The 27,048-nt window shown below is 37.5% G+C and overlaps 4 protein-coding genes, 1 non-coding gene and 1 pseudogene across 5 annotated transcripts; 5 read left to right on the forward strand and 1 right to left on the reverse strand.

Moving 5' to 3' along the window:
- The first annotated feature begins 1,257 nt into the window (after nt 1-1,257).
- On the forward strand, nt 1,258-5,509 carry LOC121773260 (probable ubiquitin-conjugating enzyme E2 26). Its single transcript, XM_042170073.1, has 8 exons — nt 1,258-1,657; nt 1,732-1,846; nt 2,912-3,001; nt 3,128-4,027; nt 4,158-4,221; nt 4,432-4,571; nt 4,640-4,951; nt 5,044-5,509. The coding sequence occupies exons 1-8, from the start codon at nt 1,611-1,613 to the stop codon at nt 5,344-5,346; spliced, it is 1,971 nt and encodes a 656-aa protein (XP_042026007.1). The 5' UTR covers nt 1,258-1,610; the 3' UTR covers nt 5,347-5,509.
- A 2,667-nt stretch (nt 5,510-8,176) lies between these two features.
- On the forward strand, nt 8,177-12,998 carry LOC121773264 (annotated as a pseudogene).
- A 272-nt stretch (nt 12,999-13,270) lies between these two features.
- LOC121773261 (3-deoxy-manno-octulosonate cytidylyltransferase, mitochondrial-like) lies at nt 13,271-16,071 on the forward strand. Its single transcript, XM_042170074.1, has 8 exons — nt 13,271-13,612; nt 13,784-13,829; nt 14,018-14,104; nt 14,202-14,326; nt 14,830-14,969; nt 15,069-15,120; nt 15,209-15,319; nt 15,681-16,071. Exons 1-8 carry the CDS (start codon nt 13,373-13,375, stop codon nt 15,771-15,773), a joined length of 894 nt encoding a protein of 297 aa, XP_042026008.1. The 5' UTR covers nt 13,271-13,372; the 3' UTR covers nt 15,774-16,071.
- Nucleotides 16,072-16,550: 479 nt separating this feature from the next.
- LOC121773263 (probable dynein light chain) lies at nt 16,551-17,589 on the reverse strand. The gene is made up of 2 exons (XM_042170075.1): nt 17,041-17,589; nt 16,551-16,826 (listed from the first exon to the last, which is right to left on the reverse strand). Exons 1-2 carry the CDS (start codon nt 17,347-17,349, stop codon nt 16,665-16,667), a joined length of 471 nt encoding a protein of 156 aa, XP_042026009.1. The 5' UTR covers nt 17,350-17,589; the 3' UTR covers nt 16,551-16,664.
- A 3,064-nt stretch (nt 17,590-20,653) lies between these two features.
- On the forward strand, nt 20,654-25,239 carry LOC121775543 (cyclic nucleotide-gated ion channel 4-like). Its single transcript, XM_042172632.1, has 6 exons — nt 20,654-21,490; nt 22,548-22,766; nt 22,874-23,187; nt 23,370-23,478; nt 23,688-24,011; nt 24,520-25,239. The coding sequence occupies exons 1-6, from the start codon at nt 21,008-21,010 to the stop codon at nt 25,033-25,035; spliced, it is 1,965 nt and encodes a 654-aa protein (XP_042028566.1). The 5' UTR covers nt 20,654-21,007; the 3' UTR covers nt 25,036-25,239.
- A 331-nt stretch (nt 25,240-25,570) lies between these two features.
- Nucleotides 25,571-25,643, forward strand: TRNAR-ACG. The gene has a single exon. It is a non-coding gene; the product is annotated as a tRNA-Arg (tRNA).
- Nucleotides 25,644-27,048: the final 1,405 nt, after the last annotated feature.

The raw sequence follows: 27,048 nt of genomic DNA on the forward strand, positions 1-27,048 counted from the left end.
TTTTGTGTGACAAAAAGAGTATTATGTATTGCTCGACATTGTCTACAATGTTAACACGAAGATAATTAACAAAACAATTTAACCATATCTTCCGACGTGGAGCACTCACTCCGAGACTCGTCTTCACGTTACTCTCAATTTGAAAACAAGCAGAAAAGAGTGTTCTTTCTATAGAAAAAATGGTAACGTCTTTACGTTTAAACTTACCCCATTACATTGGGTGCAATCATTCAATAATAAATTAAAAACCTACTTGAAATCTCATCCAGTACCATTAACTCAGATGACGGTTTCCCGCTAAAACTCTCAATGAAGTTCGCCACGTGGTTCTCTTATTGACAAATATGATCAATATCCACTCCCGTTATTTCATCATTCGGATGCTTTTATACAATTCATAACACTTAAATCTGCTTCCATATCATTCAATATGCGCGCAATAGTCAAATTACCGCTTCCTATAATTGGGTCCCTTCACTCTTTGAGACTCACTATTAACTCGTCTTCACGTTACCCTCAGAATTAAAAAATATTACATGTTTTTCGTATTGACAAAAGAGTAACGCCTTAATGTTTAAACATACTCTAAATCTGACACAGTTATTTGATCATAAATTCACAATATACTTCAAGATCATCCATAAACATACTACTCTAAATCAAACACAATCATTCAATCATAAATTCACAATATACTTCACGTTCATCAATTTCTACTATTTCGGATGTCAATTTCGCATTAAAACTCGCAATAAAGTTTTTAGTTGGTTCTCTTCTCTATAAATATGATCAATATGTGATCACAGATCGAATGCTCGCAGGGAAATACAACGACACTTGACTTGCACAACCCATCATCCATTCACTAGCGACTTCTGCAACACCCTGCATGCAACCATAAATTCCGATCTATCACACACAACCCATAATCGCAGTGCAATCTATGATCTTTTTCAATCGCCGAAACACACACACACACACATGCAAACAAAACAATCGGCGAGAGTTTCACGTTTGATAAATTATATAGGATCGAATTACACGAATTTCGTCCGACTGGGCCAATTCATCTCAATCTCTGAACAATATGTAAGACTAATCACAGTCTTATCAATAATATCGAATAATCAAACACCATACACACATTTAGCATACACATTAATCTAGTATAACCAATAATCACACAATTAAATTCACAAGAAAGCCAAGAGTCCTTTTTTTCCTTCTTTTCCTTTTTTTTCCTTTCAATGAAGACCTAAGGAGATTACAGAGATGATCCGAACTGCTAAAGTGGGCGCGAAGCCCACAAAGAAATCCCCTCTCTCTCCTCTCTCACTCTCTACTTAAGCCAACAACAAGTTTCACTTCACAGCATAACTCCTGTTGCACATTGAAATTTCCTACCTATTTTATATCAATTTCTCATCTCCAAATCTCCTTGTATATCTATCTATCCCTCTTTTCCTTCTCAATCCGTGTTTCCTTTAACAACGGGAGGAAATTGAACCGTCTTTCATAATCGAATTTCACCGAATTTCATCACTCCGTCGGCCCTAGTTTCATTTCCTCAATTTTTGTGTGTGTGTTTTGTTTTCTCGGAGCCGATCTCAATGGAGTCGCCGACGCCGGTCTCTCGATACGTCGCCCAGCGCAACAAGTAATGATTTTCTCTATTGGGTTTTCATGATTTTTTATTTTTCTGCGTTGATGCTTATAATGGTCAGGAAAAAGGGTGTTTTCGTCATCGTCGGTGTTTGAAGATGATGTGGATGATGTTATGGAGATACCTCCTCCGCCTTCTTCGATCAATCGCGGCTCGAGGTCGAAATCCTCGAAGAAGAAAGAGGTTTAAGATTGTTTTTTATTTTTATTCAATTTTGTGTTGTAATTTGCTAGGGTTTTGTTGTTGATGGGTTGTTCTATTGGTTAAGGGAATTAATTTTCAGAATTGTGATTATCTGAGCTGTTTTTTTGTTTGATTCTAGTAAATGCTGAGTTGTATGTGGCTAATTGATATTAACTGGAGGATGAATCCATAAATGTTTGTGTCTTGTTTAGTGCTATTGTGAGTTCATTCCTATCTGTTTCCCTCATTCAAAATCGAAAATGCTTTTATCATGTTCGTCGTATTCAGACCTTTCTTTGATCAAATCGCTGTAGAACCACTAGGTTGTGAGGAATGGTTGTCAATGCTGAGAACTAAAAGATGATTACATCTTTAAAGGTAGAAAAAGTGAGGATCGAGTGGAAACATAAATACCGAGCTGTTTCTTAGCCGTTACATTGACACCTTTGAGAGATTCTCCGCTGTCTTTTGCTTTTGTTCGTTATGTTATGAAAGTTTCCGTCTAGATCTAGATATGGTGCTTGTATTAACTTTCTCGAGGCAACTTCTGAAGCCACTTGGCATAGCATATTGATTGACGGTGGGATTAAGCTTTACTGCTGTAGCGGAAAAACCGTGTCCTTGAATCTAATCAGTTTCCCTTCTTGCTAGCTAACAGACATTGTACACTCTTCGTATAGATTATTATTAATAGATTCACCCGAAGATTTGTCATAGCATGCAATGTACCTAAAATGGTAGTGTTTGGTACGGTTTAATGTACTTTTGGTTATATATTCAATTTCCTAATTTGGATAAGGTGATTCGATCACGTCATATCGCAATCCCATTTGTCTAAATTGGCTTAGGTTTCCTGTTATGGCGTCGCACAATTCATGCACATTCTTGCACTCCATGTGTTATCTTTTAGACATCCTTATCTGCACTACATTCAAATATATCATATGTTAATAAACAGTGAATGAGATTTTCAGTTTGGGTGTGCTTTGTTTTTTATTTTTTATATATCTCTGTTAATAATTTTCCAAAAATCATGTCTTAACCTCCAAAATTCCAAACTTGCAGAAGGTGATTTATAATGACATAATAGATGTCGACCTCGAAGAAGAAGATGACGCTGATGTGTTGCACTTTGATGGGAAAGGCAAAGGAAAGGTACTTCAGAGTTCTCACTAACACATATAGCTATAACTTTATCCCGCCCTCTGTCTCTCTCTCTCTCTCTCTCTATATATATATATATATCTATAAATGTATATTTACTTTAATCCTGATGTGCAGGAAACTTTGTTGGATTCTTCGCCGAGCCTTCGTAATTTAACGATTGACGGATCTGGAAGTGATACTCCGAAGTCAAAGCATGAAACTATTGATGATTTCAATCCCGATATCTCTTCGGGAGAGGATGACTTCATGGAAAAATATTATGATGACATAGTATATGATGACTCCGCAGTCTTGGAATCACATTTTGATCATATGAATATTCCGTCTGGAGTTGAAGCACCATTTCCTTGGTTATCAGCTAGTTCAACTTCACAATTTGAGTTTAACGATGCTAATATCGCTCAAGACTCGCACGTGCACCAACCGTCGCAATTCAAAATTCAGGCTGGTGGTCTGACAATAACGTCATCAAAGATGGGTGGTCAAGCAGCGAGCCAGAACCCGTGGTCTGGAATTGGTCCCAATGTAAAGAAAACTGTGACTCCTTCCAGTAGCAGTACAGATTATTTTGCTTGGAAATACCCATATGGTTCCCTACCTCCTGGTAGTAGTTTACCATCTTCAAGGACAAGCAAAAGGTCGCGTGTCAGTGCAAGTTCAACCAATTCTTTTTCTTCAGCAAAAATGTATGAAAGTAGTTATCACAGCAGCGGCTATCCAACCCCAAACATGCATGCTATTGCACCGGGAGTGGGAATGCACATGCCTATGTGGTCAAATCCACCCCTGCAAATCTCAGAACCTCCTATTGACCCGTCTACATTTGCATCTGGAATTGCATATCTGCCCATGGTGCCAGATTACTCCAACAACCATATGAAACCACCTTCTGCCAGAGTAGATAAGAGAAGTGCGGATGAGATACAACGGGACTTTGTATCTTTCAAGAGCTTTGATATCGTTGAAGATTATTCGGATCACCACTTCGCCAAACATGCTCCCTCAGCAAGAGTGGTGCGTGCATTTTTTTTATCCTTTTATCCTTTCCTCTCTTGTCTGATCTAAGTTCGGATCGGGGATGTGTGTGTTGTGGTGTTTTGACTTTGCTTTTTTTTTGTGATTTAATTAATATCATCTGGTACAGGCACAAAAGAACTGGGCTAAGAAAATACAAGAAGAATGGAAGATATTGGAAAAAGACTTGCCAGGTTGATATTGAATTCTTTGTGCACTGATTGTGCAATGTATTTCATGTTTTCGACTGTTAATTTAGCACATTGAATATTTTGTTAGTTTGGATGATCCTACTCTTGTTAGTCAATCTATGTTTATTTTGTATATTTATGCCACCATTTTCTCATGTTTCGATTATTGTGAATGTACCATCTCCGTGCATTCTTGTGCTGTTGCTCCAACAGATACGATCTTTGTGAGGGCGTACGAATCAAGGATGGATCTTTTGAGAGCGGTCATTATAGGAGCCGAGGGAACTCCATACCATGATTGTCTCTTCTTCTTCGATGTAATGTTTCCCAGCAATTATCCCATTGTTCCTCCGGTAAGTTTCTTTGTGCAAGCACGTGTTGCCAATATACTAGTTACTTACTCGATTCTATTGATTGACAGAAAGTCCATTACCATTCCGGTGGCCTTCGTCTGAATCCCAATTTGTACAATTGTGGAAAAGTATGCCTGAGCCTTCTCAATACCTGGAGTGGTAACGGCCAGGAGAAATGGATTTCTGGAGTTTCAACAATGTTGCAAGTTCTGGTCTCGATTCAAGGGTTGATTTTGAATGCCAAACCCTATTTCAACGAGCCAGGCTATGCGAACTTGGGTGGCACCAAGCACGGTGAAGAGAAGTCGTTGGACTACAACGAGAGGACTTTCATGTTTACCTTGCAGACGATGGTGTACGCCATGAGAAGGCCTCCGAAAGTAAAGACTTAATCTTTACTTATCATCTCATCATGTTACTTAATCTCTATCTACTGTTTTGGTTGATCTGATTTTCATTCTTGCTACTGTAGCATTTTGAAGCATACGTCGTGGGCCACTACTGCAAGCGTGCACGAGATATCCTAGTGTCGTGCAGAGCCTACACGGATGGAGCTCAGGTGGGGTGTCTCGTGAAAGGGGGCGTTCAGGATGTGGACGAGGGCGACAAGAGCTGCTCGAGGGAATTCAGGAACAACTTGGCTGGGTACATCACGACACTCATTAACGAGTTTACTAATATCGGAGCCAAGGATTGTGAAGAATTCCGGGCTTTAGCTCAAAAAGCGACCGCGCCCACTCCTGGCACTCCGGGGGCTGGGAGATTCTACATGTAGGCTGCTGATCTGATGCTTGTTTTGGGGTTTTTCTTTGCAACTGATTATTTATTTCAGAAACTACAGTGTTCCTTATCATGATCCTAGACTGATCTTTTTGTTTTTGTTTTGATGATAATAGTTTTAATTGTTAATATATATCTTTTGCTGCGGTTTACTAAAATTCGTTACTGGTTTTTTTAAAAAAATTGCAATCAATCTTCTGTGTGTTACTAGATGATAGTACAAATTTTATAGTAAACTCCAAGATTCATAACACTTTACTATTGATATTAGCCAACATGTGTTTTTATAGTAAACTCGAATATCCAAAGCTCTTCTAATGGACTAATGACATTAGACTACTAGAGTTTTATTGTAAAATTGGTAAGTTGGAAGACATAAAAACTTACTACTATTATTGTTGGCGAAGGTAAATTAATATTGGAAATAAAAAATAGAAAAAAAAGTGATGTCATAAGATTGATTTTATAAATTGTGGTTTGTACGATTATAAGTTTGTACTTTTCGTTCTAAAAAATGGGGGATGGATCCTCGGCTGCTATCACGTCATACGGACATCCCACTGCACAGTGACGGACATCTCCAAGGACATCCCAACAGACTTTCCACAATAGAATTTTTAAAAAAAGAAATTAATGCAATAATCTGGATGTCCGCGCGGACGTCTGTGGGAGTCAACGCAATGACGGACGTCCGCACGAATATCCGCGGAACGCCGCGGAACTTTGGTCTCCGCAGCGGATGTCCGTATCCGTGCCTCCCTTGCACAATGGCGGACGTCCCGCGCGGACTTCCGGCAGACTTCCGGCACGCCAGTCGGAATTCCGCCGAGACTGGCGCCTTTGCTGATGCTCTAAATTAGTTATTCAAAGATCCAATTTTCAGTACAATTATTACGGCTAATTAACGAACAATTGGATTAAACAGGAAATTATTTGGTTTGTATTAATCTCATAAACTTTCAACAATATTAATAAAGCATCCAAAATATCAACATTGAACCAAGAATATCCCCACTAAGGAGTATTATTATTGCTGTTATAATTATTTGTAAATTGCACCAATGGATTATTCTCAAATAGTAGAATAATATCTCTAAAGTATCTCAGCTACATCTAACTATCACTGCACACATTATTTTACCTTTTATTTATAAGAGGTAACTTCCAATATAGTTTCAATTATGAATTGTTTAATTGTACATCTATTCATCACGATAACTTTTAAATTATACTAAATCAAAACATAAATAGTTGATTTAATTAAATTTTGTTTACAATACTCCACGGTTTACCTTTAACCACAAAATTGTTTAACCATTAGTAGTATTATTTTATTTAAATCATAGACTATTTAAAATAAACAAACAGAACTCTCTAGAAAGCGGAACCCTTATCCCCTGCTTAAACCCTCCGGCCGTCCTTTATATACATCTCCATCTCTCTCTCTCTCTGCATCAGATCCACAGTTACCTCAACCATGGCAGCTTCTTCGCTGTTTACATCGAAGCTCCTAAATCTCCGCAGCTCCGCACTCCACAGCCTCATACGCCGCCACCTCCTTCACTCCCCCACCGCCGCCGCCGCCGCCTCAAAAATTACGCTTCCGTTCACCTCCAGCCAATTTCTCCTCAGAAGCGGCGGCGCTAAATCGCAAGTTATTTCTTCCAACGCTTATTTGCATTCATCGATTCGATTCGGTGCAGCGCGGAGCTACGTCGCCAGTGGCGATCGTCACATCGATGCGGATTCCGACGGCGCCGCGGGATCCGACGATGAGATCGATTTCGACGACCTCGAGAGCTTCAGTGGATCCGAGTTCGACGATGAGGACGAATATGAAGATCCGGATGACTATCCCGATGCGCAGTGAATGAGTTGGATGATTTAGCTTTGATTTGCGATTGCGCTGCTGCTTTGATGTGTTGTTGTTTTCATTTTAATGAATCAAAATGGAAAGGAAGGTAGGAATTTATACTTCATATACATAAATGATGCGTTGATCGTGCTCTCAGTGATGATATACAAATTTGATGTTCAAATAATGTATTTACTCTCATTGAAATTATTATAATAGGAGTAATAATTGATGAAAGATTATCTTTAATAGTTCATGAATCATGATATTATTGATAATGAAAATGGAGTATTAATTAAGGTTTGAAGTTTAACAATATGTATGGTAATTATTTGTTCACTAGGAGGAATTGTATTTTGGAATATAAAAATATCATTTGAGTTCATTTTTAGAAATTGATTTATAATATCTCCCAAGTCAAATCAATTATTCCCGAGAGATTTTATTTTTATTTAAAAAAAATGTTTTGAGGTTGCAAGAAGAAATAAAAAGAAGAATCATTTTACTATATAATGTACTCCCTTCTTAGGCAACAAAGAATAAAAGATGAGAAATAAAGAGAAGATTAGGAAATAGTAATATTTATTTCTAAAATTAGAAATAATATAATTATCATAGAAATGAAAAGAAAATAATGTATGATATAAGATTGTTAAAAAGAAAATAATACAATTATTTGAGAATTTTTAAAAATAGAAAATGACCCAATTAATAGCGCAAGATAACAACGACAATGAAACAAGTAGTCGTTGGGGTGGGGATGAATGAATAATCGATCAAAATAGTGGCTACGACAATGAAATAAGTAGTCGTAGGGGTGGGGATGAATGGATAATCGACCAAAATAGTGGTAGTGCGAAATTGGACCGACTAGATCGAACAAGTAATAAAAATAAACACGACCTCTAATAAAATGAAGTTAAAGTGAAAATGTGAAAATAAAAAAGGAATTTGGTCTGAAATATAAAATCCACATTTGAAAATAGAATTTCCGCTCGTCCGTACGCTTCTTTCCCAGCCTATAGCAATGGAAAATAACGAAATTAGTTATGAAACCCTAACCCCCCTCGCCGCCGACGAATCGCCGGCCCCGCTGCCTCCGGCGTCTTCCTCCCCAGAAATTGAGCCTTACGTCGTCTTGCGCAACCACATTTCCCTCTCCACCATCCAATTCCCCTCACCGGAATCCATTGCTCCTGACTACTTCTCCCTCGACGTGAACGATGCAGCAGATAAATTGACATCGGTTTCAGCCACTCTTCCGCCGTCGCGCGATGCCGGGCCCAACCCCCTCTCCAGCTCAAGATAGAGCCCTGGAAGGCAGCTGGTTTCGCGCCAATTCTCGCTTCAAAACCCCCATGCTTCGTCTGCATAAAGGTTTGATTAGTTTTTCTTCTTTGTGTTCTCGTTAACGCTGATAGAATATTTGCTAAGTTGTTTTAGCTAGGATCTCTGTTTAGCTATTGCTTAGAGCTCGTGAGATGCTGGTAAGTGCAGAACCAGCTCTTTTCGAGCTTTCTCATGCTTTGTATTGGTATTTTTTGCTGCTGAGTATAACTTGTTAAGTTGATTATCTCGGATATGTAGAGAAGTATCTGATTTTTGTGAATCTTTTTTGCTTGGGTGCAGAGATTCTTGATTTTTGTGAGTTTTTATCGCCAACTGCTGAGGAGCAAGAATCTAGAAATGCTGCTATAAAATCCGTGTTTGATGTGATCAACTACATCTGGCCTAATGCTGTGGTACATTGACTGGAGTGTATTTGCTTGCTTGCAAAATGCAAATGGATTTTGTTTTGGGTGAGTGGTGTATATCGTCAGTATCATGACTACTTTCCATAAATTTGACATACAGGCCGAAGTTTTTGGATCGTTTGAGACGGGGCTTTACCTTCCATCCAGTGATATTGATGTAAGTTTGTCATGTTAGTGGTTATTGTGTAGGAGTATATATTCTTTTCTGATTACTTGAAAATCGGTTTATCAATTTGGTAGTTGAAGTTGAATCGTTCCTGAAATGTGATGACTGAGTTAGAAGTTCATTACTTTTGTGCTCATCTGTTAATATGCAGGATTCAATAGTGACTTTTATTCTCATAGCCTTATTTTCATCTTGCAAGCTATGGTACCAAGCAATACGGATTTATAAACCGGAAAGTGCTTTAATCGTGATGTAGATAAATATATGTACTTATATAGTGATCGTTTGATGAGTACACGCCTCAAAAATATTTTTGACATTGTCGCTGTCACATTGCTAGAGTAATTCTGACTTCACCTGAGCCCATGAAAGGTTGGGAAATCGACTATGTCTACACTGAACCTAATGTTGTTCCCAGCTTATCATTGGTTTGTAGTTATGACAAGAACATTGTTCTCTGGGTCTGTACATTTTTTTAATTATTACGAACATGGTTGTTAGGCATATGCAACCAGTACATAAACAGTCTTACTTGACAGTTGATCACTTGGCAGGTTGTGATATTAGGTTCAAATGTAAGAACTCCTCTGATAGGTCTCCAGGCTCTCTCCAGGGCACTCTCTCAAAGGGGAATTGCTAAAAAGATGCAGGTATCTTTGGCGCTTAAACTCATTGTTGCCATTTTTGTGCTTTATCATTCTTTACCGTCTTCTTTATTTCACAATATTAGGTTATTGCAAAAGCACGGATACCAATTATCAAATTTGTGGAGAAAAAAAGTGGTTTTTCTTTTGATATAAGGTTAGTCTCCTTAGTTTCTTCCACAGAATTTGATTTGGCAGATAGCTGTTAAGTAATTTAGTAACACATTAGCAGAAAGGAAAGAGGATATCCATACTATTGTTTCAAGTGGAATCAACCACGATTAAGCTGCATTTCTAGAACATATTTTCATCTCCTATCTCTCCACCCCAACTCACATAGACTAACCCAATTTTTCTGGGCATTTTGTTGATATATGCTTCTGTCTGCATTAGAGAGATCATCTAATATTGTTTAATGTGTGCTGAACTTCATTTCTCATCGCTTTGCAGTTTGCATCACATTAACATGTATGCCTGTAAATAAACTTTCAGTTTTATTTTTTTATATGTGCCTTTCGAAATTAATATATCTATATCTATTAACAGTTTTGATGTTCATAATGGATCAAAAGCTGCAGAGTTTATAAAGGTACACTTTTTCCTGCCTGCTGATTTGTTTGTTTAGTTTGGTTGGTTTTAATTTCTACTATATATCATTCTAATTCATTTATTTTTCTTTCATTTGCTGGATGCTGTGTCTACATGGCCCCCTCTTAAACCACTGAGTCTGATTTTGAAAGTCTTCCTTCAGCAAAGAGAGTTAAATGAGGTAAAATATATTTTGTTGTTTTCCTTGCAATTGCATTTGTGTTTAGCTCAAGTTGCCACTATCCTCCAGGTGTACACAGGTGGAATTGGATCCTATGCACTTCTGTCTATGCTTATAGCAATGTTACGGGTACGCATACTAGTTTTTCAAATAGGGAAAGTAGGTTAATGTTGCTATGAGATATGCATATTAGTTGGTAACCATGATATCCATGTTGTTTATGAGAAATCACTTGTTGTTTCATTCAGTTTACTAATAACTGGACTGCAATATGTTTCAAAATTTCCTTGGCTATTCTGTTGGGTGTAACTAGCAACCATGATGTTCTACACGCACTGCAGATATGGATTGTACTGTAAAAGGGGATATACATGGCTATTCATATTATCCCACTTCAGTGGCTATTCAGCGGGATAATAGGTTCCTTTTATTAACATTTATTTTTCAAAATTTTCCTGATCTGTTATTTTGCAGACTCATCGAGATAGCCAAACTTCTCCAGAATGTAACCTAGGAGTCTTACTGGTATGTTGTTACTTTCTCTTACCATATTCCATAATTAGTTTTAGTATTTCTTATACATGGATGACGTAATTTAGTCGTACTGTTTGCTTTTGATTGTAAAGAAAAACTACCGTCTTTCCTGATTTGTAATTTGAGATTTTTATGTAGCCTATTGGAAACCTAACCTGTGAACGTATAAAAAAAGGAAGTTCCCTAATTTCATAATCAAAATCAGAAATTTAACACAATTTTCTTGTGGATGCTAGGTTAACTTTTTTGACTTGTATGGGTGTAAGTTAAACACTGCTGACGTTGGCATATCTTGCAATGGTGAATGCATTTTCTTCGAAAAATATAGTAACGGGTAACCAGTTGTCAATTAAATTTGGGCTAGTTGGATGTAAATCCCATACAATATGAAGTTGGTGACAAAATACACAAACTTTGATACAAAATTTCCCAAAATTGGAATTCTGCCAGTCAATTTGAAACTGATTTGGCACTGAAATTTCAATGTCACATGACTTTAAGCATTCAATTGCTAACATGGAATTTTATATAGCCAAATGGATGCATAGATGTTTCATCTGACTTTGAGCATTTGAGCAGAATTTGATTCATGGGAAATTATGGAAAAAGTTTGTATTTTGTCCAAATTTCATACAATCAGTGTATGAATTTGCAGCCAATAGCCCACTAAAATTTTCTATTCTTTTTTTCTAACTTTATTTTAAACTTCTGTTATTTAACATAAAATCTGTTTGTGAATTTCAGATTTTCTGTTGTAGGCAGACCATCTCTAATTGCCATTGAAGATCCTCAGGTTACCATTTGAAATCTGATTATTCTTGCATACCCCGAAACAACTATCAGGCAACTCTATGATTCTATAATTCATACATTTACACGTTAAAACAGGCTCCGGATAACGATATAGGGAAGAGCTCGTTCAACTATTATCAGGCAAGTCTGTTTATAACCTTTTATAAGTTCTTGTTTCTCTTATTTTTTCAAGATGCACTAGACACTTAAATAAAGTGAGGATTAGAGATGTACTGTTATCAATATTGATTTCAACTTAATCGTGGAAATTCCTATCGATTCAATGAAAGAATCTATTTTCTTATACAAACCAACAATTTGTTCATGCAAAGTGGAGCATTTTTACTGTTTTTGTAGTATCAACATCCTCATCTGTTTTTAGACATTTGTTTACCGATTTGTACTTTTACTTTTACCCTCACCTATGCGTGGTTTCACGTTGAATATGTTTGCATCACTAAACTGTTACCACTTGGTGTTGTGCAGGCTAGATCTGCATTTGCGATGGCTTTCACTACATTGACTAATGCAAGGACCATACAGCATCTTGGTCCGAACAGGAGTATTCTTAGTGCTATAATCAGGCCAGATGCAGTACTACTGGAACGAAAGGGAGGGTCTAATGGGAAATTGACATTCAATAACTTATTCCCTGGTAATGGAGAGCCTCTGGAGCAGCTGAACGGTGATGATCGTCAGGAAATTTATTGTAACTGGGCCTTAAACGACGAAGAGGAAGAAGAATCACTTCCTCGCGGAGGTAGAACTCCCCGGGAAAGAAAAAGAACGGCTTCTAGAGACGGAAGATCGTCTAAAAAGGCAAAAGTTCACGCCACCCCAACGGTAGACATCCACAAAAATGGCTCAGTGTAGTGCAAAGAGGCCGAGGCTGGGACATGAGGGAGACACCATCAGAATAGTGCTAGTAATGGCAATAGAGACATCCGTGATCACTGATTTCACAGGAATCATGTTGTAACTGTATCATTTCAGTATATAAATAAATTTCACTTGTTTACAAGGTTGATAGAGGCTTAGTTTTTCCCTTTGATATAGGAAATGTGATCTGCAGGAGATACTAATGTCTTAGATCTTGTATTTTTAATTTTTAATTTTAAATTAGTTTACTTTCATGTTTTTCTCTGTAATAAGCTTATGAAATACTACTTTTATAACAAAATAATAAATAGTTAATAACAGATGGAATATTTAATTTTTGCTAAATTCTGATTTTACATGGAGTATTAGTAATGCTTTGTAAATTATCAAAATATTGATTTGTTCTTAATCAAAATTTCAATGCTATTATGATTTGATTACTTATTTATTTCACATTATGAATAAGCAGTGAAATAACAAACGATATTGTATTATTAAATTAAATAATTAACTTATTAGGGATAAAATTAGTGTGAGCCTCGGTCGAGATCATCACTGACTGACTGAATCAAAACAAGCAGCTCGTCTTCATTCAATCGGCCGAGAATTCTGCTACATTTGCTCGGAAATGCCGATTTCCGATCCGCCATCGTCTTCGTCAAGCTCCTCTGGCTCCACCAAGTCGTGGATTATCCACGGCGTGGCGGCGGGGGCCGCCGCTGCTTTGGCGGTTGGCGCCCATTACTTGTATTATCGGCGATCCGGCAAGTTCCGGAGCCGAGTCGTCGGAATTATACCCGCCCGCTACGCTTCTTCTCGCTTCCAAGGCAAGCCTCTCGTCAACATCCTCGGCAAGCCTATGATCCAGGTATTCGTCTCCAACCAGATCTACAATTTGATTGATAATTGGTTACCGTTTGATTTCGTAGATTTATCTGTAAAAAAACAAAAATTGAGCTGATTTAATGCTTTGATAACACACATTTGTATATGTATTGTTTGCATTATTGATTGCTTTAATTTGGTTGGTTGATTGCAGAGAACATGGGAAAGAGCTAAAATGGCAACCTCATTGGATCATATTGGTATCCATTGCTACACCTCGTTACTTATATGTTTGTAGAAACCTACCTAATTATGAGTCGTTGATTTGGATATGCTTGTGTGTAGAAACCTACCTAAGTTTAGTTTTTGATTTGGATTTGCTTTGTGTGTGTAGAAACCTACCTAGTTGTGCATAGTTTAGTTGTTGATTTAGGATCTGCTTGTGTAGTTGTGGCGACTGATGATGAGAAAATTGCTGACTGCTGTAGAGGATTTGGGGCTGATGTGATGATGACATCGGAATCGTGCAGAAATGGTATGAGATGTTGCATTCGTGCTCCAAATTGCACAAAGGTTCTTCCATTGAAGGATATTCACTAAATAGTTCTTTAATCTGGATTTGACAATGATAGGGACGGAGCGTTGTAATGAAGCACTTAGCAAGCTGAATAAGCGATATGATGTTGTTGTTAATATCCAGGGTGATGAGCCGCTCATCGAACCTGAGATAATAGACGGCATTGTCAAAGCGCTGCAGGTAGATGAGCTTTACTCTTGGATTTTTTCATTGATTTTTTATGGAAATGCAGGCTTAATAGGTATTGAACGTGGTTTCTGGGATGTTGAGATCAATCTAGAATGTTGATTTGATGAGGGGCAATGGTACTTGCACTAGGAAGTTGACACAACAGAGAGAGAATTTCACAATTTTTGAATTTCATGAAGTTCTCCCTGTCTAGCTAATGACTTCTCCAATATTTATGTACTACTATATCTAACACAAGACTGGCTGAAAAGGGCAATTATACAAATAAAACAACTACTTGCTTTAATTCTTTGTGTGGTCTAGTGACTTTTATAGATTGATCATGAGACTGCCACTGGATTAAGTTCATGTTTCTACCATTGTTATGCCTTCATGTTTCTTGTTACTATGTTAAGGATAGAGTAGGAAAAAGGCAAAATGTGGAAGAACAAAAAGCATATAAGCCCATCAGTTATTCTGGATTAGTACTCATATTTAAAACTTGGCAAATGCAGGCTGCTCCAGATGCAGTCTTCAGCACTGCAGTTACTTCTCTGAAACCTGAAGATGCACATGATCCAAATCGTGTCAAATGTGTGGTGGATAACCATGGCTATGCGATTTACTTCTCTCGAGGATTAATACCATTTAATAAGTTAGTTATTCTCATACACAGAATTTAATTCTGTTCTCCAGTGTATCCTGCTTTCAGTATTGAAAAATATAGAAACTTATGTCATCATAACTTATGCAGGTCCGGGATTGTCAACCCTCATTTTCCATATTTGCTTCATTTGGGGATTCAGGTATTGAATTAACTAACGAAATGGCTCAGATTGTCAATGCTCCAAGCAATCATCAAGCTCTAATGCTGCATTTCTGATATATTGACAGAGCTATGATACAAAGTTTCTCAACATATACCCGGAGCTGCCCCCAACCCCACTTCAGTTGGAGGAAGATCTTGAGCAACTGAAAGTTCTTGAAAATGGATACAAGATGAAGGTTTCCTTCTGCTTATGTTCCTTTTCCTCATTCCTTTCCTTTCTATAAATTCTGTGTGTATTTTATCTGCGTCTGTGGAAATCCTAAAACTTTGCTAAGATACCACATAGGCATTGAAGAGGATATGTTTTGACATTTTATCCAACATTTGAAACTAAACTTCCAACTGCTATCCCAAACGAAGCAGATACTCATGTAAATGCAGTTTATAACAACACACTGTATCTATACATTTCTCGCAAATACGTAGGAGATGTTTACTTTGAGTGATATGATAGATTCATAAAACATAGGATTGAGTTTTTGAAGACTGTGATCAAATAAGTGTAGTTTGAGACTGATCCAAATAATTCCTATGCAGGTTATAAAAGTCGATCATGAGGCCCACGGTGTTGACGTCCCAGAAGATGTAGATAAAATAGAGAGCTACATGCGCGAACGGAACATGCATTAGCTGTATAATTTCTCACTGGATACAACTGATTTTCAATGTGCACGGTGCAGATAATGGTCTCAAGCCTCTTCTCCTCAGCCTGTCCATTTATAGTTTTTGAAGAAATAGTTTTCTTTCTTCTCTTCTTTTTGTTACAGAGCTCTTCACCTGGGATAAGTGCTTGTACTAGAGTAATATTTATTCCATTTATTAACTATCTTGTGTGGTTGTGTATATTAATGACTCGAATATTATGTAGCCTTTGATTTGACATTTCCTCAATATTAAAAATTAAACCTTTTATGCAGGGCACAAAAAAGTCTCGTAATCTGTCTTTGACTTTTAAGGCCACAGCACCCCCAAACAGACTTTTCCTTTTCTCAATTTCAGTGAATATTTATATTTTATATATTTAAATCCCATCTTATGTTGATGCTCAATGCTCATGCTCTTCCTTTTTTGCGCATGTTTCACCTTTTGTTTTTTTTTTGAAATTTCACGGTCAATATCAAGTTTTGTGATGATGAAGTATGTGTTTCAGTGTTTCCAGAGTCATTTGAAGATTTGAATTGAAATGCACCAATAGTGATTAACTAAATATCCAAGATGAAAGGTGTAATAATTGTGTCTAAATATACAAATTTTTGTAAATAAACCAAAAATTCTGCCTCCAAAATCCAAACACATAAATTACCAAACTGGTAATATTTGTTGACATGATTGTCAACTTCAGGCAATTTAATGCAATTTCCGACCACATTTGTCGTTTAAGCCATGCAAACATTTGAAACCCATATCTCCAAATTAATCCGTTTAGGCATGTTAAATAAAAAACTGTATTGGAAATTATAATGTTTAGTTTATACACAAATCACAACGCAAATTTTTTTAGTGTGTTTAGACTCAACATAATCAAGATGTTTGTGAGATGGGATGAACCTCCGTCTTGAAAAGTAGAAAGGAAAGTGAGTCAACCGAGAAGTAGAGAAATCCACCCGGTGTGTGAGTCACGAACGATCCGAAACTCTTCCCGGCCACGCAGTGCCACGCCGGCCCATACACCGAGTCAAATTCCTACCAACATAATTCTTCAACTAAATTCAAACATAAAATGAAGCAAAAAAGGCTAAAGTCTCTACCAAGTCTAATTTTCATACAATCTTTAAAATCGCAAAAACTATCAATGATCTGAATCACTTAAAAAATTATATTTTCGAATAAATTTTAAAAAACACATCCACTACCAATATTTTATTCTGCCTCCGTCCCTATATATATATATATATACCTTCTTGAGGGAGCGGGCGAGGAGGGTCGGGTTGGGGCGGCGGCGGTGGGCGGCCGCGTCGAGAAGGGCTCGGGCGTGGCGGAGGGCGCGCTCTTGCATGGGTAGCGGCATGTCGGCGGACCTCAGCCTCATGTTGAAGCTGATTGCTAAGGCAGCTAACTTTACCTCCTCTTCTTCTTCTTCTTGCTTGTGTTTGTGGATTAGAGGCTTCCGCCGAGGGGAGACTCCGTTGCCGCTGCCGTCGCCGTCGCCGCCGCTGTGCATGAGCTGTTTTAATGTGGGATGGTTGCGCGGCGCGGTCGTCTCCATTTCCACATGCAGTAGGTATATGTGTTGAGATATTTGAATTGTTTGTTGGAAGAAAGAATGTTGGGTTCAACGAGTTTGTGTTGAATATTTGAATATGTGTGGGGTACCAATTTGCCTTTAATTGAGTGTGGGGTATACTTACAGGGATTAGAAATGGAGTTGTTGAGCCAAGGGAGGCTATATCTTTGAATTTTGACTAGCTATATAAGTCCAACAAAAGCAAGAAAAATGTGGCTAGGTGGTTGGTGGTATTAATGCATAAAAAGTATTTTCAATTATGAAATTCGTTTATTTTATCAGATTTGAAAGTGGAATACTGAATCAGAAGTTTATATTGTTTTCCATTGTTTGTTTGTGAATAAAACGAAGTTTTTGGTAACACTATAAATGATTACTAGTATTATTTTATTAAAATATGAAAAGAAAAAAAAAGGAAAAAATACTGTTATTTTAATGAAATGGTGTGGGTTGATAAATTTAAAATATTGTGATATAATTAAATTATTAATGTAACTACAAAAAGTTATATAATATATTGATAATGAAAAGATTGAGATATATACGATGATTGACCCAAATATAAAAGAAAAAGGTAGCATCAGCTTTTGATTTCGGACCCTGTTTTCAAACGCTACAAAGAAAATATTTTATTCCTCGTTTTTGTGGGTTAGGTACTCTAGGTTTACTCTTTTTAATTACCTACTATATTAATCTCATCAAAAAAAGAAATTACGATTTTTAAATTGTTTTTTATTTTCTAACTTTTATACTCCGTCCTATATTAAATTAAATATAATTATGTGACTATGTGAACTGTGTATTTTTTAAAATAAAATTGGCATGAGAACAAAATAAACGGCCCTTGATGTATTCTTCTTGAATTGGGACTTAGATTAGATTTGGGCCTTCTAAAATAGTTAGGCCCAATTAATACAAAAACATTACAGCTGGGCCTTATTTATGTAATTACTAGAAGTTTTGTTTATTATTTGAAAAAAGCACAAGTTTCAAATACTACTCCTTTTTCAAATCTTTTTTAAATCGAGATTAAGTTTATTGAAATTTAGTTAATGGGTAGTATTTGATTTCCAACATCCATTTTGCACGACTTAGTATATTATTCACTCTCAAAAATTGTACAAAATGAACGAACGGTGGGTGGGATGTGTTTGTCATTTTGATTCTTCCCAACCTGAAAATGATATATACCAGTTTTATCATAAAACGGCTCTTCAATATGGGACGTGATTTATGCTTGTACGCCCCTTTGTCGTTTGATGCTACAATTATATATACATATCCATGATCAAAGAAACAGATCAACTTGTGGGGTCGGATACAGTAAAAGAAGTCGTCGTCCGCTCCGGAAGGCACATATGATGTGGTGCAATAGCTTCGTTGATAATGGATGACAGACAAAGAACAGAACAGAAGCGAACCTCAACCCAGGCAGATCTGTAGAAGCAAAAATTTATTTTGGTGGAAGCTATATACTCTGATACTTTGAGTTGGAATTTTTGAGACTTCAATTTTCCTAGGCATCGTTGTTAAGATAGAGACTTTTGCATAATAATTTACACAAAATTGATACTTAATTGTATATGGATTTTAACAAATGATTTTATTACTTTGGTAGGTACCTAAGCCTCTCAATTCGTACATGTGTGTCCGCCATTGGTCGAAAGGTTGGGTTTTTCAGCCCTCATGGGTTCGAGACAATAATTTTCCTATGTTTTGTTGCAACTATTGCGACTCTTGCATTTCTGTTCACACGAAATATTAAATATTCGACAATGGTTTACGAAATTGAAAAAATGATTATTAAAAAACTTGGCCGGTGCTTACACCCCTTATTTCTTACATCGTGCGTGCTCTATTATTAGAAGAGACGGGACGGATTTGCCACACCATAGAGTAAAAGGAATCTCAGATGCCGAATTTAGTGGAGTTTTCCGACCCTCATGAGCCGGCAGGGTGGGGCCGTCAATCGACCCCAAACCCGGTCTAATGGCTAATATATATACATATGTTATATGCATGTGTGTTTGGTTGCATAAAATAATTGAAGGGCTAAAGAACAAAAGAGACGAAGGTGCATGGAAACTGTGTTGTTCGAACTTATTTGAGAATAATATCAGTTTGGCAAATCATTTCGATGCTCTACGAAATTAAGTTTCCTATATTTGCCCTTTCTCCCTTTCAAACGCATCACTTGTATCACAGCAAATCAAGAAAGATTGGCCTTCTTCATAGATTTCGACAAACTAAATTATCGGATAAGGGAGAGGATAAATTACTATATTGCGGCTATGATTCCACATAAATTATTTGTGATTGATTTATAAGATCATTAAATAATAAATTTGATGGGAAATTCATGTGAGGCATATAAAGGAACAAAAGATATATATACTACCCCTTGAATTGCGAAGATCTACAATAGATATATTTGAAGAATTAATTTACAAAATCTCAAAACTTCATATTGAAATACGAATAGAAATTTATGAGAAATGAGACAACTCAACGAGAATTCTTTAAATTCGAAAGTGAGGACACAAGCGGTACATTTATATTTATAGATTGAGTACAAATTAAAAAACATTTAATGGTCTCACACATTAATAAAATCCTTCATGACCTTAATTTTTGTGTACAACTAGTATATCTCCTCCCTATTACACCAGATGAAATTAAATCCAATTTTCCGTAATTTAGTGTATCACTACTGTTAAAAATATTAATTATAAAAATATTACTCCTACTATATTAATCATAATATACTAACTCTAAGCTCTAAAATAATTAGTAGCATAAGATTAAACTAATGCATACAAATCAGAAAAAATTGAAAGAGAAATAAAATGGAACACAAAATTTGTTACACTATATCTCAAGAATGATATCATATGGCACTTTACCTCTACACGTGATGGTGCTTGGATGCTCAAGATGAATTTGTACCGATATTGCCTGAAATTGAATTGACTCGAGAATATCTAAGATTAATTTTGTAGCTCCATACTAATCTTACGTAACATTGTCCCGAGATTATATCCAAGATTAATTGATACGACCCAAAAATGCCAATACTAATCTTACGTAACATTGTCCCGAGATTATATATCAGACCTCGTCTATTTTTCAGAACAACAATATTTATACATAAACTCAATCTTGTACTCCATCTATCAATCTGAACACAAATAAAAATGTTCAATTACACTAAAACATCTTTTAATTTATTATAGTAACACCTAACATCCTATACACAAAAAGAAAAATGGACATATTACTTTCCCACTGTCAGATTTCCAAAAAACATAAGAAGCAAGTAAATACAAACGTAAATATACACATTTACATACATCATACATCAATTTCGACACAACCAAATAAAAAAAATATTATTATAAGAATATCCTCCACCATAAAATAAAACCTCAACATGAAAAAAACAAACAAAACACCAAATAACTCCAAAACAAGGCCGTGAAATCGACGTATAACCACAGGGCCATTTCCGTAATTCCACACCCCATCTTCTCCTTCCCATATCTGCAATCAAAATTCCTTCATCTCTCAGCTTTCACCAACCTAGTATTCCACCAGATTCAAAATCCAATCCCTAATTCACCCCCAAAAAACTCAATCAACCATGCCGAATCGCCGCCAGCAGCAAGGCCTCGCCTACAATTACGCCACCAGCTCCGATTCCGATGGAGACGAAGATGAATTAGAAGAGGAAGAGGAAGAGGAAGCTATCAATTCGGAAATCTGCGGCGGCGATTGCGGAGGCCGCCAGTGGCGGCTCTGGGGGGCGGCGTGGGTGCAGGAGTGGAACCGCCTGTTCCTCCTGGTCTGCGCCGTGGGGCTGTTCGTGGACCCGCTCTTCTTCTACACGCTGTCGATAAGCGAGAGCTGCATGTGCCTCTTCGTCGACGGGTGGTTCGCCGTCACCGTCACCGTCCTCCGCTGCATGATCGACGCGCTGCACCTCTGGAACGTGTGGCTGCAGTTCAACATGAACCGCAGCCCCGACGACCGGAGAGTGCATGACCGCGCCACGGTCGCCTTGAAGTACCTCAAGTCGCGCAAGGGCTTCTCGTTCGACCTCTTCGTCATCCTCCCCTTGCCCCAGGTCAGTCATTCGATCGCGAAGATTTACAATATTTACTACTATATGAAATGTGGACTCAAACTGTTATATCCGCATATCTTATCGAAAACACCGTCATGAGTAAATATCATACCGTTGTCTTCTCGAACTTTTTCGGTGTACCGAAATTTTGGTATAACCAATTTTTGATACTGATATCCTACTAAAATACCGTTAAAACTTAAAATTGCATTAGCTTATAGGAGTCTAAATTTGTAATTTTATGTTAAAATTATAGTTAATGAAAATATTACTACTACTATTATTTAATTAAATTTGATGCTTGAGAATTTGTCATAGGCCTACTAAGCTTAAATCCTATGGCTGATTCGTTTCACTGTCTTTATTAATTTCTCTTTGTTTCCAAATTAATATCATAATGAAATTAGAATTTTTTAAAAAATTTGTCAAATTTCTACAGATTTATTGCACTGAACGTATAAAGTCATGGTATATTGTTGTTATTTGAACTATAGACCGCATATTATGCAATGTAGTTTTTATGAAGCAACGAGACAAAATATGATGTTGAATTGTGTTTGTGTATTAATATGATAGCTTCACATCGATTGTTTCTCACAAGCTCATGTGATTGTTTATGTCCTCTTGTGTTTGTTTGTGTTGACTCGTGTCAACAACATCGTCTCCTCACCATGCAATAAGTTACTCCACTTATCTAGTTTTATTTTCAATATTATAACTATAGTCCTCACCTTTTTTCCACAACTAGTAGTATATTTCAATAGTGGGGTGGAGATGTATGTGATGCATGCAAAATATAATATTTTTAAAATAACTAATTTAATTATTTACCTAAGATTACCAAATCATTTTATCAGAAGAGTTAGTAAAAAATTGGTTTTAGTTCATATCAAATTGATGTCTAGAAATCATAAAAATAGTTGAGCCACAGCACATAATTAAAAACGTGTGATGGAAGTGATAAAATCGTTAAAGATTGGCATATGTTTGATGAATTTGTAAGATTGTACTACTAGAATTGGTTCAATTACTAAAAATTAGGATATGTTTGGCGCAGATAGTAATCTGGGTGATCATCCCGAAGTTTCTAGAAAGAGGATGGACGACGGTGGTGATGACGGTGTTGTTGGTAATGTTCGTGTTCCAATACTTGCCCAAAATCTACCACTCGGTATGTCTGCTCCGCCGCATGCAAAATTTCTCCGGGACCTACATTTTCAGCTCCGTTTGGTGGGGCATTGCTCTCAACATGATCGCCTACTTTGTCGCGTCCCACGTAAGTACTCTAACAACGCAACAATATTTCTTCGTTCTAGCTAACCGCAACTTAATTGGTAAGATGTTTTCTATTTCCTCGTTCGTTCACTTCATGCTGCAAGCCAGGCTGTAGGGGCGTGTTGGTACTTACTTGGCATCCAGCGAGGTGCGAGATGCTTGAGGGATCAATGCATGACGACCAAAGGCTGCGACATAAAAATGATGGCATGTCAACATTCAATTTACTATGGGAATAAAGATCTCATTAGTGATAGAACGAGATTCATATGGGGAGAGAATAGGCATGCGAGGTCTTCATGCCTTCAAAATTACGACAATTTCGACTATGGCGTTTATAAGTGGACCGTGCAGCTCGTCACCAATAATAACCGTCTTGAGAAAGTATTGTTTCCCATATTTTGGGGACTGATGACACTAAGGTATGATATAGTACCATTTAAAATATTGCATCTCGACTATCTTTTTACAAGCTTTGGCGCGCAACATCCTAGTACAGTCGGTACAATTCGTACCGGGTGTAATAGGATGAATTTGCAAGTTTGATCGGTAACATTTGGTTTACACTATTTGAGAAATGATGAATTTGTGAATTGAACAACAGTACTTTTGGGAACCTGGAGAGCACAACTGACTGGCTAGAAGTGGTGTTCATTATTATTGTCCTCACCACCGGGCTCTTGCTCGTCACAATGCTGATCGGTAACATCAAGGTACGTAAATTAAATCTTCCGATCGAGTAGCTTAAATCAGTTCAACTTCATACTTAGTCGGGCGGCCGACCCTCCAAACTGCCGGGAGCGCTTAATTTTCCTTTAGAATCAACCAAAAACGAATTGGACGCCCCTTATTACAATTTCTTTTAACCTAAGTGGTGAAATTACAATTTTACCCCTTAAAAATCATTCAAATTGTGCACTAGGTATTCTTGCACGCGACCACGTCAAAGAAGCAAGCGATGCAGCTGAAGATGCGGAACATAGAGTGGTGGATGAGAAAGAGGCGGCTGCCGCAGGCGTTCAAGCAGAGGGTGCGCAACTACGAGAGGCAGCGGTGGGCTGCGATGCGCGGTGTCGATGAATGTGAGATGACTCGGAATCTTCCAGAAGGCCTAAGGAGAGACATCAAGTATCATCTCTGTTTGGATTTGGTGAGGCAGGTGCCGCTGTTCCAGCACATGGACAATCTCGTGCTCGAGAACATATGTGACCGAGTCAAATCTCTCATTTTCACAAAAGGAGAAACGGTAAGTAAATAATCATCAATTATTTTACATAATAGTATATGCTCATAAAGTTTACAATTTACGAAAATTTCAAAAATCACTTGGCTTTTATTCATTCATTTGAAGCTACACAGAAACTCAACAAATCGACTTTGTATATTTAATTAACTACACCAATAATAACTTCTAGGGATATTGTCACTTAGTATCACCAAACTTTTTGTTTTTTCCACGAACTTTGAACTTGCATATAATATCACGAACTTTAATAGCGGTTGAATTTTTTTCACTAACAACAAAATCCAACTACATTCAAATGAAATGGATAACCGTATCTCTGCCTTTCTAGCGACTTTGTAATCACATTACGATTAGTTTTCAATGATAACCATATCTTATAATGATACAATAATAAATGAAATGTAGCCGGATTTTGTCGTTGGTTAGGGAAAAAAACAACTGTTTGGAAAGTTTCGCGATATTAGGAGCCAAAATCCCTAAACGTGACGCAACTTAACATTTCTTTCAGATAACGAGAGAGGGCGACCCGGTGCAACGAATGCTCTTCATCGTGCGAGGCCATCTCCAGAGCAGCCAAGTCCTCCGCGACGGCGTGAAGAGCTGCTGCATGCTCGGGCCGGGGAACTTCTCGGGGGACGAGCTCCTCTCGTGGTGCCTGAGGAGGCCCTTCGTCGAGAGGCTCCCGCCGTCCTCCTCGTCCCTGGTGACCCTGGAGACGACGGAGGCCTTCGGGCTGGAGGCGGAGGACGTGAAGTACGTGACGCAGCACTTCCGCTACACGTTCGTGAGCGAGAAGGTGAAGCGGAGCGCGCGGTACTACTCGCCCGGGTGGCGGACATGGGCGGCCGTGGCGATCCAGCTGGCGTGGAGGCGGTACCGGCACCGCCTCACGCTCACGTCTCTCTCTTTTATAAGGCCGAGGCGGCCGCTGTCGAGGTGCTCGTCGCTTGGGGAGGATAGGCTTAGGCTTTACACGGCTTTGCTCACTTCTCCTAAGCCTAATCATGATGATTTTGATTTTTGATTTTTTTTTGTGTGTTTTTGGTGTGTGTTGATTTGTTGATTTTAGTTGTTTGTGGGATTTTGGTATGTCTTGTTTAATGTTGGAAAAAGTGATGATATATAATTAATAGGAACTCGAATAACTATTTATTCTCTTGGAGGATAAAAAATTGGAATCTAACCAAGAAAATAATAGAATATAAAATCGTAAAGGAGATTTATTTTACGTGGAAAACCCAAATCATGAAAAACTGCAAGATTGAATTTAAGATATCTTCCAAAAAGGCCTAAGGCACTAATATGTTATTCTTTTTCTTTAGATATAATCGGGTTGAAATCTCCACACTAAGCATCGGTTTCTATCCAAACCACCAGATTCAGAGAATGAGGAGGGGTTTTGGAGAAATTACAAAGACGAGAATTGAAGAGTGAAAAGGACTGACAAACAGATTTGTACAAAATAAAAGAATTAAATTAGATTTTATTTGTGTTATTATTTATCTTTTTCATTATTATTGTCGATATATTTTATATAGCCTCCACCAAATATCAACAAAGACTCTGTGGCCCAATGGATAAGGCGCTGGTCTACGGAACCAGAGATTCTGGGTTCGATCCCCAGCAGAGTCGTTGCTTTTTATATATATATATATATAGGGTAGTGTTAATCTCCTTTTCTCCCCTTAGATTTAAGTTCCTTTTCAATATAGAGCGTTGGATTAGATTGATGGACGCTCCGGATTATAAGCCTAGATATGATCCCGTAGGTTCATTATTTGGTGCATTTCGTGCATCATGGGGGTGAATTAGTAAATTTATACACTCAAAAACTCCCGAAAACGGCATGTGCGAGATTTAAGCGGGATATACCCACGACCTTCCATCTACTCTACACATCATTCACGCCATTCGTATTAACGAATCAATCTCTCTACCCGCTTCTTCCCCCCAATTTCCATCCCCTTTCAAAACCCTAGCCGCCTTTTCTCAAGGTTCCGCCGTTCTCTCTGAACTTCAATCGATGTCGGATTTACTGTCCAACAACCCTTCCGGTTTTGTGCAAGTTTCTTCCGCGGGTCGACGAGGAGGTAGGGTTTTTCGAACTTTAATTTACTGGTTTACTTTCTGAGTTCCATCAAGCGTTATCCCTGATTTTCCCATCATAACACACCACCCACACGACGATTCAACCGTTTTTCACCATTCAGTTGTAGTGAGGGATTTTGTAGATGAAATCTTATAGGGTTATGTTTATTTGGTGTCTTTCGCAGATTTAAAATTTCTAAAAGAGGACGTCCGTCAATTTCACAACAATCACAGAAGGAGGGTGAGCAAACAATTTCATTTGCATTTTGAATACATGGACTGTTGGACTGATTCTGTGCTTGATGTATTGGGTTTATATCAAATTTCATATGCGCATTTTTTAATCGCGCTTGTACAGACTGTTGGACTGATTCTGTGCTTGATGTATTGGGTTTATATCAAACTTCATATGCACATTTTTTAATCGCGTTTGTACATTATTTACCTAATTGTGTGCATTAATAACCCTTAAGTAGCCATTATGTGTCTGCTGCTGGAAATTAGTCTATGAGTGAATGCAATATTAGTGTGTTCATTACTCTAATGGATCTGCACATTATATCAGTATTTATATGCATTACAGTATCATGTATCATGCATCATGTAACTGCTGTTTTTAATTGTCGAAGATTTAATGGAATATGTGTATGTGCATTACTTGTTGTAATCTCTGCATTATATGCCTATATGAATGCATTATATTCACTGGTACAACCTTCAACCAACTGTCGTTGGTCATTGGTTAAGTAGTGAATGCAATAGTTTTATGCTCATTAATTCAATGAGTCTGCTCATTAATTGCCTATTTTTATGCATTATATATCATGTATCATGCATCATGTCACTGATGTTTTATATTGTCAAAGAGTACATGGAATATTTGTTTGGTCATTACCTGATATAATCTCTGCATTATTTGCCTATATGAATGCATTATGTTCGCTGGTAG

This window comes from Salvia splendens, chromosome 17, assembly GCF_004379255.2.
Source record: "Salvia splendens isolate huo1 chromosome 17, SspV2, whole genome shotgun sequence".
NCBI lineage: Eukaryota > Viridiplantae > Streptophyta > Magnoliopsida > Lamiales > Lamiaceae > Salvia > Salvia splendens.

Coding starts and splice junctions, on each gene's coding strand:
- LOC121773260 (XM_042170073.1), top strand. CDS start 1,611: ATGGAGTCGCCGACGCCGGTCTCTCGATACGTCGCCCAGCGCAACAA. Junction 4,222..4,431: donor ATTGGAAAAAGACTTGCCAG/GTTGATATTGAA, acceptor TTGCTCCAACAG/ATACGATCTTTGTGAGGGCG. Junction 4,952..5,043: donor CCATGAGAAGGCCTCCGAAA/GTAAAGACTTAA, acceptor TTGCTACTGTAG/CATTTTGAAGCATACGTCGT.
- LOC121773261 (XM_042170074.1), top strand. CDS start 13,373: ATGCCGATTTCCGATCCGCCATCGTCTTCGTCAAGCTCCTCTGGCTCC. Junction 13,830..14,017: donor AACCTCATTGGATCATATTG/GTATCCATTGCT, acceptor CTGCTTGTGTAG/TTGTGGCGACTGATGATGAG. Junction 15,320..15,680: donor AAAATGGATACAAGATGAAG/GTTTCCTTCTGC, acceptor ATTCCTATGCAG/GTTATAAAAGTCGATCATGA.
- LOC121773263 (XM_042170075.1), bottom strand. CDS start 17,349: ATGGAGACGACCGCGCCGCGCAACCATCCCACATTAAAACAGCTCATG. Junction 16,827..17,040: donor TCGCCCGCTCCCTCAAGAAG/GTATATATATAT, acceptor TTATGTTGGTAG/GAATTTGACTCGGTGTATGG.
- LOC121775543 (XM_042172632.1), top strand. CDS start 21,008: ATGCCGAATCGCCGCCAGCAGCAAGGCCTCGCCTACAATTACGCCACC. Junction 22,767..22,873: donor CCTACTTTGTCGCGTCCCAC/GTAAGTACTCTA, acceptor GCTGCAAGCCAG/GCTGTAGGGGCGTGTTGGTA. Junction 24,012..24,519: donor TTTTCACAAAAGGAGAAACG/GTAAGTAAATAA, acceptor CATTTCTTTCAG/ATAACGAGAGAGGGCGACCC.